The sequence below is a fragment of the Eublepharis macularius genome, chromosome 4, assembly GCF_028583425.1.
Source record: "Eublepharis macularius isolate TG4126 chromosome 4, MPM_Emac_v1.0, whole genome shotgun sequence".
NCBI classification, from domain to species: Eukaryota; Metazoa; Chordata; class Lepidosauria; order Squamata; family Eublepharidae; genus Eublepharis; species Eublepharis macularius.
The window spans coordinates 155,580,152-155,601,091 of NC_072793.1; the positions used below are offsets into that span (position 1 = coordinate 155,580,152).

At 43.1% G+C, this 20,940-nt stretch overlaps 1 protein-coding gene across 1 annotated transcript; it reads right to left on the minus strand.

Moving 5' to 3' along the window:
- Nucleotides 1–6,238: 6,238 nt before the first annotated feature.
- On the minus strand, nucleotides 6,239–19,809 carry LOC129327698 (L-amino-acid oxidase-like). The gene is made up of 7 exons (XM_054976452.1): nucleotides 19,797–19,809; nucleotides 16,705–16,931; nucleotides 13,896–14,002; nucleotides 12,717–12,918; nucleotides 11,860–11,910; nucleotides 9,027–9,163; nucleotides 6,239–7,641 (listed from the first exon to the last, which is right to left on the minus strand). The coding sequence occupies exons 1-7, from the start codon at nucleotides 19,807–19,809 to the stop codon at nucleotides 6,855–6,857; spliced, it is 1,524 nt and encodes a 507-aa protein (XP_054832427.1). The 3' UTR covers nucleotides 6,239–6,854.
- Nucleotides 19,810–20,940: the final 1,131 nt, after the last annotated feature.

Consider the following 20,940-nt stretch of genomic DNA (forward strand, 5'->3'; position numbering starts at 1 on the left):
GGCATGATGACATCACTGCATGTGACATCCTCACGCAGCATGCCGCTGTGATCCAGCCCCATTGGGGCAGCAGGCAGCTGGGGCAGCGCAGTGGCCTCCTAGCCCTGATGCGCTGCTCCGGCCACTTGCAATGCCTGGCCTGCAGCTGTGTGCAGGCGGCAGCGGCAGCACAGGACAACTAAGCAAGAGGGCTGTGAGACTGCCCACTCAGACTGCCCCGTGCTGCTGTCACCAGCACACACTCCCAGCCGGGCGCAGCAGCTGTGGGCCAAGCACAGCAGGCAGCTGGGGCGGCACATGGGTGGCTTCCCAGCCCTCCTCCTCAGCCGCCAGTGCTACTGCTCCCAGCCCCACTGCACGCGCCCCCGCCTCCGACACCTCCGACACCTCAGCGCTCAAGGCGGCTGCTGGACCCACCTCCATGGATGCGCCAGCCCTGTCCATGGTATCCTCAAAACTCTCCTCCAGCACCATATTTCAAGTGAATCAGTTTTCTTCCTGTCAGCTTTCTTCATTATCCAACTTCCACATTCATACATAATAATGGGGAATACCATCATATGAATTATCTTGATCTTGGTCCCCAAAGCCACAACCTTAAGGATCTTTTCTAGTTCCCTGTAGTCACTCTTCCAAGTCTCAGTTTTCTAATTTCTTGTTTGCAGTTTCCCAGTTGGTTGATAATGGAGCCAAGGAATTTAAAATCTTTGATAATTTCAATTTCATCATTGTTAACTTTCAAGTTCTGTAGTTCCTCACTAGTCATTACTTTTGACTTATTGATGTTCAGTTTCTCTAGTGTGTTTAATACAACGCTTGTAAGTTTTGTTTTTCCTTTCTTGGGGATTCACTGCAAAGTGACCTTCTGTAAGAGGACTTTTCTGCTCAAGTTTTGGAAAGTTGAGATGTGAAGAAATGCTTTTTAAGTTTGGGGTTTGAGGCTTGACAAAAACACACATTTCATTTTTAAAGTGTTTCTGTCTCCTAGCAGAAGATAGGAAGGAGAAACCAGTTGCTTCCCAACATTGCCTACCTATCAGCTATCAAAGCTACAGCAATGCTAGTGGGCATCCTGGCTGAAGAAAATGAAATAGCCAGCTCACTCATCAGTTTGAATCAGACACCTAGAAGTTAGCATAGAGACTTGAGGTTGCAAGAGGCTAGACTGTATCTTCCTGAAGACTTCAGGATAGGATGCTTTGACCCACAAGGGGGGTAACAGAAATTTTAAAATCTCTTGACATGGAGGGAGAGAACATTTTGGCTGATTCCATCCTAGAATTACTTGCAGGAAGGAAATCCCATATTGAGCTCCGTTGTGTATTGACTGGATGGCGACTCCAAGGTAATGGGAAGCTTTTAGAAAACTGTAAGTTATGAGCCAAAGAGCCTCCCTTAGAATAAGATTGGCCAGAGTATAAGACTGAGGAACACTGTATGTTTGCAGCTTTGTATTCCTTGCTTAATCCATCGCAGTGCAGAGGGTATGTGTGTGAAGTTTTACAATTAATAAATTCTTTACTATTGTAAATGCTAGTCATTGTTTTTTGTACCACTTAAACCTTCACAGTTTGAACATACTACTTAAAATGGGTGGCAGGGGAAGGGAGGCTGTCAGTTGCTAAATTGCTGTTTCTCTGGGAGAGCAGAAGTGAGGCCGGCTATTCCTGTGGTAACCAAACCTTGGGGAGCAGGTAATGCAGGCACTAGCTGAAGCCTTAGAATGGCAATGTGGTGGGTACGCTGGGAGAACAAGCCCTCTTGACAGGTAATTCCTAAAACACCCAGTTGGTGACACAGTTTTTTAAAATTCTTACATGTTGGTAGCTGTTGTTGGTACCACATAGACTTCCACTGCTCAACCATGCTATTTAAAACAAGTGCCATGTGAAGGGGGTGGACTGTTGGCAATTTGCTGATCACCCAGAGTCATACATGCACCACACAGTCCCTGTGGTAACCAAGTCCTGGGTAGCAGGAGACTAGGCACAAGGAGCGGCTCAGAGTGGCAAGCCTGCATGGGAGAGTGGGGAGACTTGGCCCTCCCCAAGGGCAATTCCTAGAAAGGCTAAGTGGTGGCAACAGGTACTGGTCGATTTTTAAAAACACCCCAGGAGCAGCGCATTTGTATATGTGAAAGTTTGGTAGATCTTCTCCACTATGTTTTGGGTTTCCCTTTATACTTGGAGCCTAGAAATAAATTTCTGGCAAAGATAGAGAGCTTACGTTCCCTTTCTGACTCCAATAAATTAAAATTTATGCTATCAGATGTGGATCCCATTGTTTCCAACAGGGTAGCACTTTTTGCTCTAGCTGCCAGAAAAATTCAAGCAAATGTGGTTCTTAAGAAAGCAGTCTGTTGAAATGAATGGTAATTTTTGTGTCTGGATGTGAAATTTTAAAGAAAGATGTAATTTTAGAAATTTTAATATTTTAGAACTATAAATATGTTTTTAACTTGTAAAGGCCTATGGCCAACTTGTCTGTCTGTCATATTGCATTTAAATTTACAAGCACAATTACCACAGGTAAAATGTCTCTAAGGAAGACTGGTACCCAATAAAATTCTCTGATGACTCATACGTTTATAAGGATTGCAATGAAGCAAATGTTCCCTCAGCTTCTGAGTTCTCCAGAACACAACCGGTGTAAAGAAACTGCCTTGTTCCAATCTGATCCTTGTTTCTTTAAAAGTTCGGTTCAGGCTGTGGGTCCAATAGAAGACTATAAATTCATCATGACTCTGCACTTTCAGAGTTAGGGCATAACTATGCAGGAGCAATGAGGTTATAGCTTAAAGGTCTTCCACCTACATTGCATCATCTTAGCAAGGGACCTTGGTGAGGAATACATGCATTTCCTTGATCGGCTTATTAGGATCAGGCCAGTTGCAACAGTACTGGGTAAAATAAGGGTCCTCGTTACACTCTGATCTCCCCTTGATTTTGGGTGGCTGCTGAAGAATGTTCTGCTATCTGCTTTTTCAGTCTGGATTAGAGGTGGGCACGAACAGGGGAAAAAACCGAACATAATGTTCATTGTTCGTTGCCATCCACAAATAGGGATTCACGAACATTGATGAACATGACCTGTTCACAAACATGTCCGTAGTTGGAGGTTCATGGGAGCCAGAACAGCCCCCTTGGGACTTAGCTGAACTTGAGCCGGGAAAGGCATGATCCATGGGCCTCCCCCTTTAATGTCACTTTCTCTTCACTGTGGCAAAAACTGGACTGTCTGCTGTCCAATACCCACCAAAGTTGCAGGAGACATAGTCCTCTGAAGACCCCCCCCCCCAAATTTCAGAGACATTGCATCCTGGGAAAGGCATGATCCATGGGTCTGCCCCTTTAATGTCACTTTCTCTTCACAGTGGCAAAAACTGGACTGTCTGCTAGAAGCTACTTTGAGGGGTTACAAGCCAGAAGGAGTTCAGACAGTTAATATGTTGCCAGGGGAATTGATTGAAAGGCGCCAGACTGTCTGGCTTTACAAAGGGCAGATGAATGCCACGAAGAGGGCTTGGAACGAACACATGTTCGCTGGGAACGGGGCCTCATGAACAGCTTGCTCGTGAACAGTGGATTGGGCTGTTTGTGGCTTTTTTTGTTCGTATTGTTGTTCGTGCCCACCTCTACTCTGGATCTCTCCACCAGTACTGGTGCTGGTCAGGGTTTGTCTCTGATCTTGAGACTTTGGAACCCTTTGGACTCTTCTGTTATAGCCTGAAAGGTAACCTTGGGCTGGGAGACTGAAAGTCTGTGTAGGGTAGACTAACCAGTTTTGTTGTTTTTGTCTCTGCTTGCACATTTCTATAGTTGTACTTTTTTGTACTTTTGTTAATAACCTCTTTTAATCATAATAATGTTTGATTTATATACCTCCCTTCAGGACAACACCCACTCAGAGTGGTTTACAAAGTGTGTTATTATTATTATATTCTGAATATATCCTTCTGTGCTCCTTGGGATTTTGAAAGCTTCAATCCAGTACTTTATCCTCTTTGGCTACAGCTGCCTAAGTAATTGTTTTGGAACTCAGGGTCAAACTATAAGTGATGAATGACACTTGAACGGCAAGTGTATTCCTCCCTGTTCACTTGCCCACCACTTGCTCGCCACTCGATCCACTTGCAGTTCAAGTGTTGTCACTTGTAGCTTGGCCCTTGGTCTTCAAATGTCCTACTCTGCAGGACTGACTTCTTGTTTAAAACCTGGTAGGGCTCAGAACTTAGTCAGAGAGTGAACCATTACCCTCAAAGTGAGGACTAGCTCCCAGTTTTTTGTTCTGTGCTCTGAACCTCCCATGCAGGACGGCTTGTGGATACAGGCATCATTCAAAACAGTTTTTTATTACATCAGGGGATGTTCTCAAGTAAATATCAGTTTCTAAAGATGCTGTACTTAAGATTCACTTCATTAAAAGAAAGACTGCATACAGGTCTGTCACATTCAGTGTTCTCCTTGTTTGGCCTCCTTCTTTCCAAGGCCAAAGCTTTTAAATAAGCAGAATGTCAATATATGGTTTTGATAACTCCTGCTAACTAAATTGTTTCTAAGACAAACTGCTGAATTGCAACTGATAATGAAGCTCAAGACCATGCATCCACCTGGATTGAATCGAGACATTGATTTCCTGCCTATTACCAATGCTGATTTCTCAACACCCACTACCTCTCTGCATATCCCACCCTATTCAATCACGCCAGCTATTGTCATTCACCGGCTATTACCATTCAGCTTCTGTAATCACTCCATTCTCCATGATATAAGGACAGATTGACTCACATTCTAGCTATATCTGAAGGAGTGAGCTGTAGCTCGCGAAAGCTCTTACCCTACCACAGATTTTGTTAGGTGCTACTGGACTTTTGCTCTTTTCTACTGTTTCTAAGAAGGCAAACTTATTTTTTAAAATCATAGATATCTGATCAATTTCATCTGAGTTGAAGGAACTGGCCAAATGGTAGATCGTTCATTATATGTTTAAGGTGATGTCTGTCATATCTCCAGGAGTTTGAGTGTTATATTTTTATACAGACTTGTATAGAATCTGCCATATTCCCTTTGACCATAACATCTCAAAATTAATTTGCTTATCATTTACATGATGGCCAAACTTAATATTTCCATATTATGTATCAAGTCAATCATGAAAATCTGACAGATTTCCCAAATCACCTTTCTATAACAGAAAAAATATATATCTTCCAGGTACTGCCACCATATAACGCTGTGGTATAAAAAGGATTAATAGAATCAATACATTTATTCTCAAAAGCACCCATATATAAATTAGCTACCTCGAAGGTCATAGATGATCCCATGGCAATACTTTTGATATGGCAGTATAATTGGTTATTAAATTAGAAGAAATTCCTTGTAAACACTATTTTAGCTACAGATAACAAAACCACAAATCAGTGGATTCTATTATTTTCTCTCTTACTTAACATGTTCTTTATATAAATAATAATTAATCCTTCTCTCTGGGGAATCTTGTTATAAAGGGAGACCACATCAAATGTTACCAAAACACCACCTTTATCTATATTAAGTTCTAGTTTGTTAATAAAATTAGTAGGATCACTTACATATGGGGGTAAGAGGGATACAGACCATGGCCCATTCTGACTCACTAATTGCTACACCACACTGTTATTAAGGCATTGGGCATAAATGCGAAATCGTGTAGCATGTTTATATATTATGATGCTTGTTCTAGAAAAATTCTACCTATCAGTGCAAAGGAAATGATCTGAAATAGTGGATGTGGACTGCAAATGTTGCTACCCACTGCCCAATAAGCTTGTGGAATAACAAAATGCAAAAAACAAAACTCTGTTCTGGAATGCTTCTCTTTTAGAAAAATGACCAGGGGGGGTCTGGGATTACCATCTATCAATCATTATGAACTGATTTTAAGAATGAATAAGGAATTTGTATTTAGTTTTTCACAGTTTATTCAAAACATTTTTCACATTTATTTGAAATGTTTATATATTTATTTTCCCATGTAAAACGAGCTTAACAGTAAAATAAAAGAATAATTTAGTATGCAGTCAATGAAATAAAAACAATGAATTTAAACAAGCCAAAACACAGAACAGCAAATTAAAACATATATTAGCATGTATCCTACCATGGGCTGAAGGAAGTTCTACCAGCTTAAGGAGACTTCCTCCAATCTAAGTGATTCTCCCACTGAGGAAGAGGCTCATACGTTGGAGAAAGGATAATTAGGCTGGCGGAATCTTCAAATTTTCTCCAGTGGACTGGTAAGATACAGGCCATTGAATATTGGATGGGGAAAAAGAATGTTCAACTATTACAGCAAAGGTGGTCAAACTTTTCTGTCCAAGGGCCACTTAGAGAAATCATCTGGTGGGCTAAGCCAGCATCTCCCCCTTTTTTTCCCTACTGCTGGCCCAGCATGAATAGGCTGTAGCAGTGGGGAAAGAGGGCACCACTCACTCATACTCCCCACTGGAAGACCCTCTGGGTTGCAGCAGAGAGAATGGAGGCTCCATGCAGAGGGAAGTTGGGCACCACAACTCAAGCCAGGGTGACACTGAAGAAGCATGTCAGCAGCACTAGAAATACCCAAGGAGGGACACAGAAACAGGATGGGGGCTCCGGGTGTAGTGGAGTTTTGGGACTGGATGAAAAGGGGTCCAGAGGCCAGTGAAATCCAATGAGATGTAGTTGTATGGAATTTCAAAAGAGACAGTGCTTCATGGACTTTTTCAGGGAAGGAGGGGTTTCCAAGGAGTGGGAATCATGTCCGGAAGCAACTTTGGTCTTCCCACAGTATGACCTCAGACTCCAAAAGCTAGACATCATCCAGGCTTGTTTTTATAAATATGGCAATATATTGTTGGTACCACGGTGAATACTACTGGCTGCTCTAATAGCAGATTTCATTGCTGTTTCCATCCAGGTATGGGGATGGGCTGTGTGTTCTCCTGCAAAGTAAATCCTTCCTTCATTCTTAGATAAACTCTTGAAAAAGTGACTAAACTGGTATGGTGTAGGAGAAGCATATGCTGCCATTGAAAATTTGTCTAGAGCCCACCTCTTTATCACATGCTTAGTGCAAATAGATTTGAGATATTCTTTGGATACTTGGTGGACTTCTACTAGATCATCCATGACCACATCAATACACTTTTCCTCACTGAGGGGAACAAAAAGGTCTGCATCATTATACTGGGTATAAGAAGCCAAGATGACCCCCATCCCACTGGAGAAGTTATGACTTGGGTAGTAGATAATGCGAGAGGGGAGATCTGTAACTGACCGCCCACCTCGAATCCCATCTTTTCCCCAAAATTTCTCAGTGCAAGCTAAGGCAATTTTAGTGGCACTAGTATAATGAAAGGAACGCAGAGCATGAGCTTTCGTCAGGGAAAGAGGAGGAAGGAATTTAATGAGCCGTGTGGCTTTTGTAGTAGCTGTAATGAGGACATACTCAGCAGTCAGAGACGATAGGACAGATTTGTCTCCCTGGCGGAACCACACCCTTACTTTCTTGCCTGATCGAATAACCTTCTCTACTGTTGAGTTAAATCGTACTATCCCAGGCATTTCCTTGAAAAAGGCCTTGGGTAGTTGGTCAAACCCGCCGGTGATTTCATCAAAACTGAAGAATTCAAGATGGGAAGAAGAAAGAAAATGCATAGTTAGTGAACAAATCACCAACTCAATGACACACATTTGAGAAACCAAAGAAAAATGTATCATGCAGCTTTTACATTTCAAAAACCTGTTCAAGAACTCATTTGCATCCATGTAGGCAATGGTGAGGCTGGAGCTCGGGGCAAAGAATATATGACACATCGAATTTTAATAGAAACAGGCCACATCTCTGTTGATTACAGCCACTGGAGCATAAGGCACAGGGGTGGCATAGAGCAACGCATCTACCACATCAGACAAGCTTTCGCCACTTGATGGACACTTCCTCCACACTAATGTTGGGCACCGCAGGATAGCAGGGGGTACCAGGCAGGGCCCAGGCAATCCTTGCCATGCAGGGTGAAGCCTGCAATGACCAGCCCAGAGGCATACCCTTCAGCTTCCCCCACATCCTTTAAAGAGCTCTGAAAAGGAGAAGGGTGAGCCGCCCAGTTGGCACAACCCCAGTGGATCTGGCCCAATGCCTCAAAGCTTCCACAAACTTGTGACAAGCAACCCCCAGTGACAGCTGGCACCAAGAAAGGGAGGGAGGAAAATATCAGTCACCTCCATTGCCCAGTGAAAGAACGGCAGAGCCACCCATGAGGGACTGCTGGTGAGGACCCACACCCCTCCTACAATCCTCCCCTCACTCCCCCCAGCAGTCCACCTTGACTTGATGTAGCACTCCAACCCATCCTCACCTCCTATCTGTCACTTTGCCCGCTGGTAAGTCTGTGAGCCCCTTTCTGACCACCTGAGGATACAACAGAGTCGCACCTTGATTGTCAAATCTTACTCATTAACATTATACCTACCTTCCGGTGTTTTCTGTCAGTCTCTCAGGTCTTGTCTTGTCAAATTCAGACCCTTCCCCTCCCGTCCAAAGTCCTCTGCCAAAATGTCCTCTCAATTCCTTTATACTGGCTTCCAAACTCGTTCACCATTCAGCAAAATGGTGACATTCAAAGCTTTAATTATCGTTCTTCCACTTCCTTTCCCTCCTTATCTTCAGACATGGCTCTGTATCTGACTTTTACTCCTCCACCTCTACCAGCAGCCTCAGCTGCTCAGAAGTCTCCCATGTCCCTAAACAGTGCCATCTTCTCTCCCTTGTTGCCCCTTGAGCTTAGAATTCATGACAAGAACATGGACATGCTGTGTGGCATTAATCTCTCTCTTTTCCTTCAAACTCCACATTTCCCATAAGCACGCACAAGCACAGGTGCATGTAAAGCTTCATTTAATAATAATAATATGATAATAACATTCAATTTATATACTGCCCTTCAGGACAACTTAACACCCACTCTGAGCAGTTTACAAAGATAATACAAAAATCTCTCCTACCGAACATTCAGAGGAACCATAGCTTCTCCCAAAAGGAGGTTGTAAAATGATCTGTGGAAGATAGGTTCAAGATTCAAGAGGACACCAATCATATCCACAGCTCCTCTGCTCAGGTTTCCTTCTTTCAGTAGGAATTCCTAGTAGAGGGAAATGGGGTTGGGTTTTAAAAGTACTGTTACTTCCTCGTTCACTTTCAAATTCTTACCAATTACCACCATCGCAAGTTTTTTTTCCCTGTTACTTCAAAGCATGCCTTGTATTTTTAAAATGAACACTAAGGAACTGAAGCGTTCTTCTGATGATCACCTAGTAAGCTGCTCACACAAGCAGCCAGTGGCCACACATCTGAATGGTGTAATGTCAAAATCATAAACTCAAATAATGACAGTGCACTTCTCTTCTGCAAAAATCGTGAGTTGTCTTGTATATTTTCACTGCTCCCGTCTTTCCCTACTCAGGGATGCATAGCATGGGTTCTTCTTCAAGCAAGTGGCTGGCTAGTTGTCAACACTGTGAGTAGAACCAGTGAGTTGGCCAGATACACAGGTTCTTTTACAGAAACAGGGGTCTCAAGAAAGGGGGAGGTAAGACTACTAAGAGGACCAAACTTTAGGGGCTCCAGTCATCCCAAGGCCCAATGAAACTGAGCAAATCATGTAATTTAATTTTATATTATCATGGTTGTGTCTGGGTGGTGTAACGGAAGCCCAGAGAGAATAAAAAACATAAGAAGAGCCCTACAGGATCGGACTAGTGGTCCATATTACACAGCATCCTGTATCACACAGAGGCCAAATCACTTACTGTAGTGGGCCAACACCTGGCCTAAGGGTAGGGTTGCCAGCATCCGGGAGGTTGGTGGAGATCTCTTCTTGAATTGCAAGCAATCCCCAAGTGGCAAAGATCAGTTCCCCTGGACAAAATGGCTGCTTGGACAGTGAACTCTATGACATCACAAAATTGCTGAGGTCCCACCCTCCCCAAACTGCATCATCTCTAGGCTCTGCCCCCAAATCTTCAAAAATTTCCCTACCCAGAGCCAGCAACCCTACATAGGTCTTCCTCTCATGTTGTTTCCTGGCACTGGTATGTGAAGAACAAAGAAGAAAGGGGCGGGGGGAGAACCCTCACATACTCAACTCATACAAGCAGGGGAAAATACAGGGGTGAAGTTTCAACCTAAAATGGAAAATATATTCCAAAAAGGTATTTATTCTGGAGTGTACAAAATTCAAATTAAAAACAAGTTAAAAACATAAGGCTTGAGTGGCAAGCTGCATGACACTTTACTGCAACTGCAAACTGATGAGACACACCCAAATACATTGGAAACCAAACCTCAGAATACAGTATCAAATGAAGAGCATTGTGTGGGTGCAGTCCACAGCCTGCTGCAACAGTTTGTATTATACCACACAATACAAGAGATAAAGAGCATCGGGAGCATTTTTATACTGGTTTCTGAAAGAGTGGGTGTGCTTCATTATCATAATTATTGTACAACTGACCACTGAGGAAGGTTTCTGTGGTCAATTTTATGGTCTTTGTGTTGGTCATTGGACTATATCATCATCTGTGTATGGAGAACGTTTTAGCAATTTTCAACATATGCATGTAGCCTGCCATTCAGGCATTATGTTTTAACTTGAATTTTCTGCACACCTAAATAAATACCTTTTGGGAATATATTTTACATTTTAGGTTGAAACTTGACCCCTGTATTTTCCACTGGTATGTGAAGGTCTTATCCTCCTGGTGGAAGGTAGGGAGAATTCTGGCACTTACCTATTATAATTCTGGTGTAAAGGCAAGAAGCACTCCCAGGGATGGTGCAATGACATCACTCCCAACAGAGACATCATCACGCCATGACAGAAGAGCGCTCTGGGAGGCCTGTCCCTGCACCTTTCCCCCAGCTGGCCAGGTGAGTGATGACAGGGGGAGGAGGCCGGGAGCTGGGGATCCCCTACCTCCACCAGGGGAACTGCAACCCTAGGAGGTCCTTCCTAGTCACCATGGCGAGTAGCCACCTTTACTCAATAGGAATCTTTGTCTGGGGGCCCATCAGGGCTCTTGCCTTCCCTGACCACCTTCAGTGTGAACCTGGAGAGGGAAAGGAACAGGGTGTCAGCCCCCTGGTGGGGGTGTGGAATCTCCTGTCCTCAACTTTGGCCCTCCAGCCTGGACCCACCACAGCACACAGAGAAATGGCATGCTCGCATGCTCCGAAAGCCCCAATGAGGCACTTCCAACTGAAAACCGGAACTGAAGGGGTCTCAGAGGGCCAAATTGGATTTAGTGCTAGTCATCATGTCACAGGCTGATAAAATCCTCCCACTTAATTTAGTCCCTGCTGAGAACACCATCACTTCTGCATTTCTACTAGAAGTGACATCATCAGGGACTCTGGTACACAGAATAGAGCCCCTGCTCCGACTTCCAGCAGACACTGCAATCCCCCGCTTTTGAGATGAGGGGACCTGACATCCTAGAGAGAAAGTCTTCAGGACCACAAATGAACCACATACTGATGCAACACTAATAGCTGTATGAATATTCACTCTGGGGAAAAAAATTAATTTTCTTATTAAAATTTTTTAAAGTGGCCATTTACCACAGGAATTCTCTTTAAAACTGTCACAGAGGCCCAGCCCTGCTTGAGACCATGGAGTGGGGGAGGGGCTCTCTCCCACGTGCCATTTTTCAAGAGCCCAAATGCCCCAGGACTTTTATGCTCTCTCGCATATCATTATGGGTAGAATGAATGAGGCAAAGAAATCCAGGTGCAAAGGAACTCTGCTAAAGAGTCTGAGTAAATGCCTATTTCTCTTACCATGGTGGAAACTGAGTCATACTTCTTTAACAGTGTGCAGTTGCTTGTTATCTGTTCAGGAAAGAGGAAAAAATATTTCCCTTTAAAGGTTTATTCAGCAGTCAAAGTTAAGAGAAAAAAATTACTTATAGATGACACATCATTCCATCAACTTAAATACAATAATAGTGGTATATAAATAATAAGGGCTAAGGATCTAAATACCTACGCAACTGGTCATTTGGGGTTTTACATTTCTCCTGTAGTGCCACAAGGCTGTTTATATGGCAAGGAAAAGTGAATACTTTTTGCCAGTAATTAAGTGTATTTATTTTTTCAGAATACATCCAGGCTAAAAAGCATTGTATTTGTTTAGTGGCAGCCACCAAGGCAACTCTTGCCCCATATCCATTTGATTGACACCAACCACGGCATTGGAAGTTGGTACTGCGTGTTGCGCCCACAACCCTGCAAGGCACCAAAGCCTGGCTGAGTCAATTCAGGCCTGTTGACTGCTTTAAATCCCATTGATCAGGAGAAAAAGCAGAATATCAATATTTTAAATAAATTAAATCAATTCTGTTTATGCTGGCATGATTTTCAATGTATTTTTTTAAAGTACAGTTGAAAGGCAGGAAAAACACTTTTTAAAAACTTAACAGTAACCTCTCTTGACTCTGCCCCACTATCATGGAACTGTTGGGAAGGCACATTTGAGTGCTCTCTCTCTCTCTCTCTGTTTATATTCATTTAAACTGCACTCTTCTAACACAGAAAAATATCTCTATATTCAAATATGGGATTACTTTAACATGTGGAGAATGTGTGTTAGATGAGTATATAGGCCCATGATAAGGTCATCTTCATAATGCACATACCTTGCTCAGTGCTCTGTCAAAGAGTTCATTAGCAGATATGCCCTTCTCATTGGGCCTCACTGGGTATCCAAAAATGTCAGGATTGGCCTTCACTTCTCGCACCCTTTTTCTTATATTCCTGATCAAATACCAGGCATTCTCATCCGACTGAACAGAAGGTTTTACGGTGAGCTTGAATTTCTTTAGATATTCATAAGCAATTCTGGAAAAGCATAGAAAAAGACACTACCCCTGTTCCAAAATATGTAGACCAGAAGAGAAAAGGCCTATAGGAGGAAAAGAAATAGTTCTACTCTAGTTCCATTCTGTCATATTTTCTGTTCTTGTACAAGCATCTAGGTGGACCATGAGCAGACCTTTCTATTGTAAACTGTGTCAACTTGATTGTTTATTAATCTAAAGTGAGCCTTGGATAGGATACAACTAGGGTTACCATAGCAAGAGACATCCTTCCATTTGTCTACATTGCCTGCTGCTGCTCTGAGCAGTTGCAGGACAAAAAAAAATTAAATGCCATCAGCCTCTGGGTCAGTAGTACATATGTTCCAGGTACAACCACAGTTTTACCATAGAGTTTTTGGAAATTCCTAGAGCTAGAGCCAATTCCAAGCTGTACCCAGAAGTGATGTAGTGATGTCTCCCACATCACACATCCCCCATCATCCCACCACCCAAGCCTCCTGCTGGTTGTCAGACTCAGCCTGACAACCCTAAGCACACCCCTTATCCTCAGGAGAGGCTGGAGAAGCAGTTTGGAAATGCAATGGAAGAAGGAGGAAAAAGATTTGTAGAGCTCCAAGGTGCTACTTATGTAACAACAACAATAGTAATAATGTATTCCCTCTAGCACTAGTAAATAAGTAGATGGTATAGAAGTGGTCTTACAAAATGATAGTTTTGTTCATCCAAGAGAAACAAAACCCTATAGTACTGCTGTGTAAATTTCTCTACATTCAGTAAACTGGAGAAGGCATAAGAGCTCTCTATCCTCCAGTCTAGTCACACACAAACTGGACATCTAGCAGTAATCTTCTGAATACAGAACAGGGAGTGTGCCTGCACCCTAATTCATTATGACATAACAAAATTCAGAGCATCCTCCCTCCCTCCCTCGCGCTCTCAATTTTGAATCCCATGCATAGAACATTAGAACGATTCATAGCATGTTTTTTTCCTTACTTGTGGTTTTGGGGCAGACGCATAGCCCCCAAGTCCACATACCAGCCTTCTTCACGATAGGTCTTTATCCGGCCACCCACACGCTCGCTGGCTTCCAGAACTTGAACCTAAGAGCAAGGGCATTTTGGTTCCTTTACCTTCACGCTGCCCCTTCCTTATAGTGTGCTGTGCCAGAAATATACATAATTATGCACAACCTCAAGGCACAGCAGGTTTATCAATCTCTTCCTGGAATGCATATATGTTTTCCTGCTCTCTCTCCCCGCCCCCCCCCCCCCGTTCTCTGTCATAAATGGCTTCCTTTGAATTAAGTAAAAATTCATTTGACTTTTTAAAAGACTTTTTACAACTTGGCATATTTATCAATCTAACTAATTTTTAAAGCCAATCCATCTGCTTTTTTGGTAGATCCCCCCCCCATCTTCATGGGACAATGAGTTTTCCAATTGCCATTGCCACCCAGTCACTACTCAACACTGGTTCAGAACTCACACAGGTCCAACCTAGAGAGTGGGAGCTTTCCTGACCTCTTCATTTCATAAGATGGGGGCCACCACAAAGAATGCACATGCATTCACTGTTGATTTTGCCCATTTGCAGGGTGGTATCTGTAGAAGGCCCTGCTCAGATGAGCAGAGCTGCCATGGTGCAGCTAGGGTATCTAGGGGCCCTGACCCCCCCCTCCGGAAGATCTGGGCCCCGGCTCCTACCTTGTGGTTTTCCTTTTCACACACACACTCCCAGCTTGCTCAATGATGTCACTTCCACGAAGTGACATCATCGCATGTGTAGCTGCCCTGGGAGCACTCCTGCATGCTCCAGGGGCCCGAATCAGCCCAGATCTGGCTGCTGCGGAGCATGGTAGCCCTCGCTACACAGCGGCTTGATTCAGGCCCAATTTGGGCTGCATCCAGGCCGATTCAGGCCAAATCAGACCTGGATCAGGCCGCTGCGGACTAGGTCTGGGCCTAGTCATAAGAAAAAGTCAGAAGTCAGAGTTGTCAGGTGCCCATCAATGGTGGGTAATACTCTCAGCAATTAAAACCTCTGCCTTCCCATCGCCAGCTGATCAATGAGAGGAGGTGGCCCAGAGAAATGGGTGGAGGCACTTGCATTGCATGCTGCATGATGAGAGGAAGTGAAAACTCTATAGTTTAGGCCAATTGGTAAAGAATCAAGCACCAGACAAACATGATGTCATCATTTCCAGGTCACACCAGAAGTAGTATCATTGTGTGGCACTATAGAGCACGTGCACCCTGCACATGCATAGTGCTGGCATCCCCCCCCCCCCACACACACACTGCTGTTTGCTAGAACTTTTCAACCCCAGTGATGCATTACTTGCTATTCCTGTTTGCATTCCACAACAAACTTTGTTTCAAACTTAAATTGTACGCAGTTGTGTGACAAAACGTTATTGCTGATGAGAAATCCAAAAGTGAGCTTTTGATTTCCACATTTTCTGATGAAAAGACTCAAACACCCCTCTCCCTGGGTCTTCTGTTTTGCCTGCTGAGAATTTTAAACTACTGAGCTATTGGGAAGCTAAATGTCTTGTTTCACTGCTGTTGTGTCTTCCATTTTCTGGCAGGACATGATAATGTCATGGTAGCCTTCTTTTATGCGTGGCTAACAATGGGACAACCCTGGCATACTGCAATGTGATTACTGGATGCCAGAGGTGTTATGACTCTGGTGGGGCTGCTATGCTCTCTGCTAATAAACTCACTGCACATTTTTTCCTTCCAGTTTCCATATGGGGAGAATATAGGAAATATTGGGGAAATGTTTTCACCAGCTATAACACCACGGTCTTTTCTGGGCATAACCAGATGCACAGCCCTTGGTCAACAGCAAAAGGGGAAGCACCAAAGGGCTTTTGGCTCACGTCTCATGCTCTGTGCCTTCCTATGAACCAGCCACTGAATCCAGGACCATTCCAAAATACAGTTGGGGGGAGGGTCATTTTTACTATATTCTGAGAGAAAAGTGGAGTACAAATATTTAAACAGGATTCCATCTAAGCTAGAATGACATTAAAGGGAGACCACAGTATGACACTGTGGTTTAGCTTTAGGCTGATCCTGCACTGGGCAGGGGGTTAGACTAGATGGTCTGTATGGCCCCTTCCAACTCTATGATTCTATGTAGGCTACCTACTGTCAAATACTAATTATTACCATTGCATATCTTCTAAAAATGTGAATGTTATTGTTTCTTTTACCTCAAGTCAATTTTTGTGCATCTCTCTTATACTGCTTCATACTACTCCATAAAAATAATAATGATTGTAATGAATTACTCCAGGAGAGAGTTTGTGGAGCACAATTTGCTGAAACTGTAATGTTTACTGAGGCCTACAGAAGTAGTGGAAACGCAGGATCTGGTAGCTGTAAGTGTTCAGCATTAGATAGTATTACTGGCAGATGGTGCCTCAGTGCCTTTGACAACAGGTATGCCATGAGAAAAACATCATAGAGCAAGATGCTGATTCTACGTGTAATCTGGGGTCTTGATAACATCAACTGGGATTTTTGGTTGGGGGCAGAGTAACCAAAAATGATACCTGCAATAAGTTCCCACCTTGACCCCCTCCCAAAAATAAATCATAAAAGTGCGGTAATAGTGAGGCAAAAATAGACTTCAGCCACCAGCCAGAATGGTGTTAGGCAAACAATAGCTTTTCAGCAATGTTAAAATTAATGTAGTTGGTACGAGGGATGAGAATGACATCAAATAGTAATACTAATAGCTCCCTAAGCACTCATTCCCTTATGTAACAAGGTTACATAGTAAGCACTGTTACCTGATGCCCAGCATCTTTTAGTAATTTGGCGGCAGTGAGTCCGCTTATTCCTGCTCCAACAATCACAATGGTCTTTGGCTTCCAAGTTTTTTTCAGCCCATTTTTGGCAATATCTAAGAGTCCCTCATAATCGGTTTCATTGAAACATTTCATCCATTCCTTCTGTTTGGCAGCATCATTTCTAGCAACTGAGGCCACCACAAGCAGCAAGGAGAATTGGAGAAGCGCTAGAAGAAAAAGGGGGGGATGCTGTAACAAGGATTAGTGCCAAACGGTTAACAAACCAGTAAAACATGAAAATATTACACCATTTTTATGGTACTCTACAGGTATTGTCCTTCTGTAATCCTTACAACCAGGGCTTTTTTTTTAGCAGGAATGTGAGGGAACAGAGTTCTGGCACCTCTTGAAAACAGTCATGTGTCTGGTGCCCCCCTCCCTGATCTCCAGACAGAGATCAGTTTCCCTGGAGAAGATGGCCATTTTGGAAGGTGGATTTGGAAGGGGGTATGCAAGTTTAAAAGTTAAAGCACCCCTTTCTACATGGCTTGGAAGTTGCATGGAAAGGAGTGCATTAAACCTTCATGGCATGTTTCAGCTGACAGGAGGCTCCCCACCAGTCAGCTGAAGTAAATGCCAGGGTTTAAAAGTTAAAACACCCCTTTCCCCGCAGCTTTCAAGTCATGCAGAAAGGGACGCTTTAACTTTTAAACTTGCATACCCCCTTTCAAATATTCCTTCCAAAATGGCCATTTCCTCCAGGGAAAGCCAGCAGTGGGGCATTTGAAATTGAAAGCACCCCTTCTTCTGCCACTCATGAGTGGCAGAAGAAGGGGGGCTTTCAAATGCCCCCCTGCGCCAGCTTAACCAGATGTATCATATGTGTTTCTCCCTCATCTCCCTCTTGAGAGTTCCACCACCTCTTTTCCCAGAAAAAAGCCCTGCTTACAACAGTATAAATGCCCTTGTATGGCAACAAGGAGAGCAGACTGCAACGAAGAGGAAATGGCTTGCCTAATGCTACCTGGACGATCCATGACATGAATGACATTCATATCAGGGACTTCCTGATTTCTGGGTATTATTACCATTAGGCTGCAATATCTTACCATTATGCTGCAAGCTCTTAAAGGATGTAAATGTCAGTTGGCCACACCTTCTGCTTTTGGGCTGTTTAGATGATCCAAAAATTGTTTTATTCCACCCTAGTAAACATCTATTGTATAGATGATCATCACTTGGTTGGTAATGGAGTTTATACTTACTCTTGTAAAGTTATTTTTATTCTTGTAAATGGTTGCACAGTGATTTTTGTAAAGTGATTTGGCCCACACAGTGTCAGTTTAGTCCCTTCTCACAGAAGAATTAAATATATAGGTCAGTGTAATACTACCAACAGCCAAAGCAAAATGGAAGGACCCTTTAAATCCACTCCTCCTGCATACCATTCTGCAACTGCTACTATGCATTTAATTTGGGCTAACATTGTCCTTAGGATTAGACATGGGCACAAACAGCATTACGAATGGAAAAAACCTCACGAACAGCCCGTTCGTCTGTTCGCAAACAAGCCATTCATGAGGCCCCATTCTAAATGAACAAGTGGTCATTGCAAACCTCGTTTATTGCCTTCGTCAACTGTTCGTCAAGCCAGATAGTCTGGCGCCTTTCAATCAATTCCCCTGGCAATAGAGGCAGGGACTGAACTCTGTCTGAACTCCTTCTGGCTTTCCTTCTGGCTTTAACCCTTCAAAGTATTTCCAGCAGAGAGTCCTGTTTTGCCACTGTGAAGAGAAAATGACAGGAAAGGGGGGGACCCATGGATCATGCCTTTCCCAGGGTACAATTTCTCTGAAACTTGGGGGGTCTTTGGAGGACAGTGAGGACTATGCCCCCTGCAAATTTGGTGGGAATTGGACATTGGGAAGGTCAGTTTGTAACCCCTCAAAGTAGCTGCCTTCCAATAGGCAGTCCTGTTTTTGCCACTGTGAAGAGAAAATGAGAGCAAGGGGAGACCCGTGGATCATGCCTTTCCCGGGGTGCAATCTCTCTGAAACTTGGAGGGTCTTCAGAGGACAGTGAGGACTATGTCCCCTGCAAATCTGGTGGGTATTGGACATTGGGAAGATCAGTTTGTGGGGTGTTTAAAGGGCCCTGCCCCTTGCATGTGTCAGAAAAGTGCCCTTTAAACTATCAGCTGGCAGGCGGCAGGGGGGGATCTCCCCTGCCACCTGCCAGCTGATAGTTTAAAGGGATCTTTAAAGGGCCACAAACAACAAACATGTTTGTGAATAGGGTCATGTTCATTACTGTTCATAGTTCATGGATGGCAACGAACAACGAACAGCTTGTTCAGGGTTTTTTTTCTTTCATTCGTGCCCATGTCTAGTTAGGATATCCATAGAATTCTGTTTACTTTGTTTACAAACCCTCTGTGGCAGAGATCATCTCTTTTCACAACAACCCTTACGAGGACAATGATAAAGAAGATGATGTCAAAGAAGTTTTTAATAATAGAATCAAGAGAGAAGTAGTGGATCTCCCTGTCCAATCATTACCAGCCACCTTACTCCATTGCCAAAGTGTTTGAGAGCTAAGAAGTTAATAAAAGTAATACAGGGGATTTCACAGCAAACAATAAGAATAAATGTAATATAGTAATAACAAACTCAAGTTCTTTTATTCCTTGAATACCCACTGTTTTGATTAACATTCTGCTTATTGGCCATGAGCAGGGAACTAATTTTTCATCAAATGTTCAACTTTTCACAAGTACTTTGAGCCTGATTGTCAGCTTACTTTCTTTTCTTCAAACACTACACTGCCATCTCACATTTTTACCCAGCCCCATGAGTATTCTAACCCCCCTATTGTCATTGCATGACTCTTGGCAGCCAGCTGTATAAATACTGATAATATAAATACACATATAAATCTGTCAGCCAGTGATTATAAACAATCATTTTCTTTTTCCAAAAAGTCCCATTGTCTAGTGTTTGTTTTAGTTTGGTGTTAGTGTGATTATTTTACATATGTGCAGTTCTGAACAGCCTTATAAAAAGAGTTATCCCTGTCCCACATCATTTGGTTACCTGACCCAACCATTCCTGAACCTGAGAAAGAGTCCATTTCACCTACTGCACAGATGCAGAAACACCTGCAAAACCTGGGGATTACACTCTACCAGCAGCAGGAAACAAAATTCCACCACTACACCTACTGAAATTGGAGCTTATTAAAGAGGTCAAGGAAGTTACACAGACAGTAAAGTCGGAGCTGTCAGAAGTGAAAAAAGGTGTGGAAACGATTAGCGGTGAATTACAAGGAACGCAGCAGAGAGTTAAAACAGTAGAAGACGCGATGGAGAATTTAATAGACACGCAACAAACAGAGATGAGGCTGGTGAAGGGGAGGATGTCAGTTGCAGAAACTAAACACATGGAGAAGCAGCTTCGTTTTCGTGGTCTGCCAGAAGTGGAAGGGAAGTCAGCGCAAGAACAGATGACTGAGGTGTTGGCTGATTACCTGGGGAAGGAGGAGGAGGAAATTGTGGCTATCCTAGATGTGGCGTATCGTGTGAACTCGAGAATTGCAACCCAGAGGAAACTACCAAGGGATGTGATTGTGCAGTTTACAACTAGAAATATGAAAGAGAGGATTGTGACCAAACAATTTCAAGATCCATTGGAGATTGATGGCAAGACGATTATTATAATGAAGGAACTGCCCAGATCAGTGTTATTGGACAGGAAAAAATATAGAGTGCTAATTCAGACTTTGAAGGACATGAATATCAGATACAGATGGGAGTTACCGGAAGGAGTGTCCTTTGAGTTTGGAGGGGCAAAAAAACGTATCAGATCTGAGCGGGAGATGGAGAGATTTATCAAGGACAATGAAAAAGACTTACCAACAAAACCATGAATATGGAGTGTAAAGTATTATCTTGGAATATAAATGGACTAAACTCACCGAATAAGAGAAAAAATATTTTTCATTGGCTACTAAAACAAAAATGTGATATTGTTTGTTTGCAGGAGACCCACATTAGAAAACAGGATGTAAAATATTTAAAATCTGGAAAATTGGGCAAAGAATTTGTAGCGGCTTCCAACAAGAAAAAAAGAGGAGTGGTGTTGTATATAAAAGAGGAGCTGCAGCCAAAATTTGTTATGAGAGATGTGGAAGCTAGATTTGTAGCAGTGGAATGTAATTGGAACTTAAAGAGAGTGTTGG

What these genes read in the sequence shown, in the direction of transcription:
- LOC129327698 (XM_054976452.1), bottom strand. An exon ending in TTGACAGAGCACTGAGCAAG is followed by an intron (nt 11,911 to 12,716) that starts GTATGTGCATTA and finishes TTTCCTGAACAG; the next exon opens with ATAACAAGCAACTGCACACT. An exon ending in ATGACTCAGTTTCCACCATG is followed by an intron (nt 9,164 to 11,859) that starts GTAAGAGAAATA and finishes TCCCTCTACTAG; the next exon opens with GAATTCCTACTGAAAGAAGG.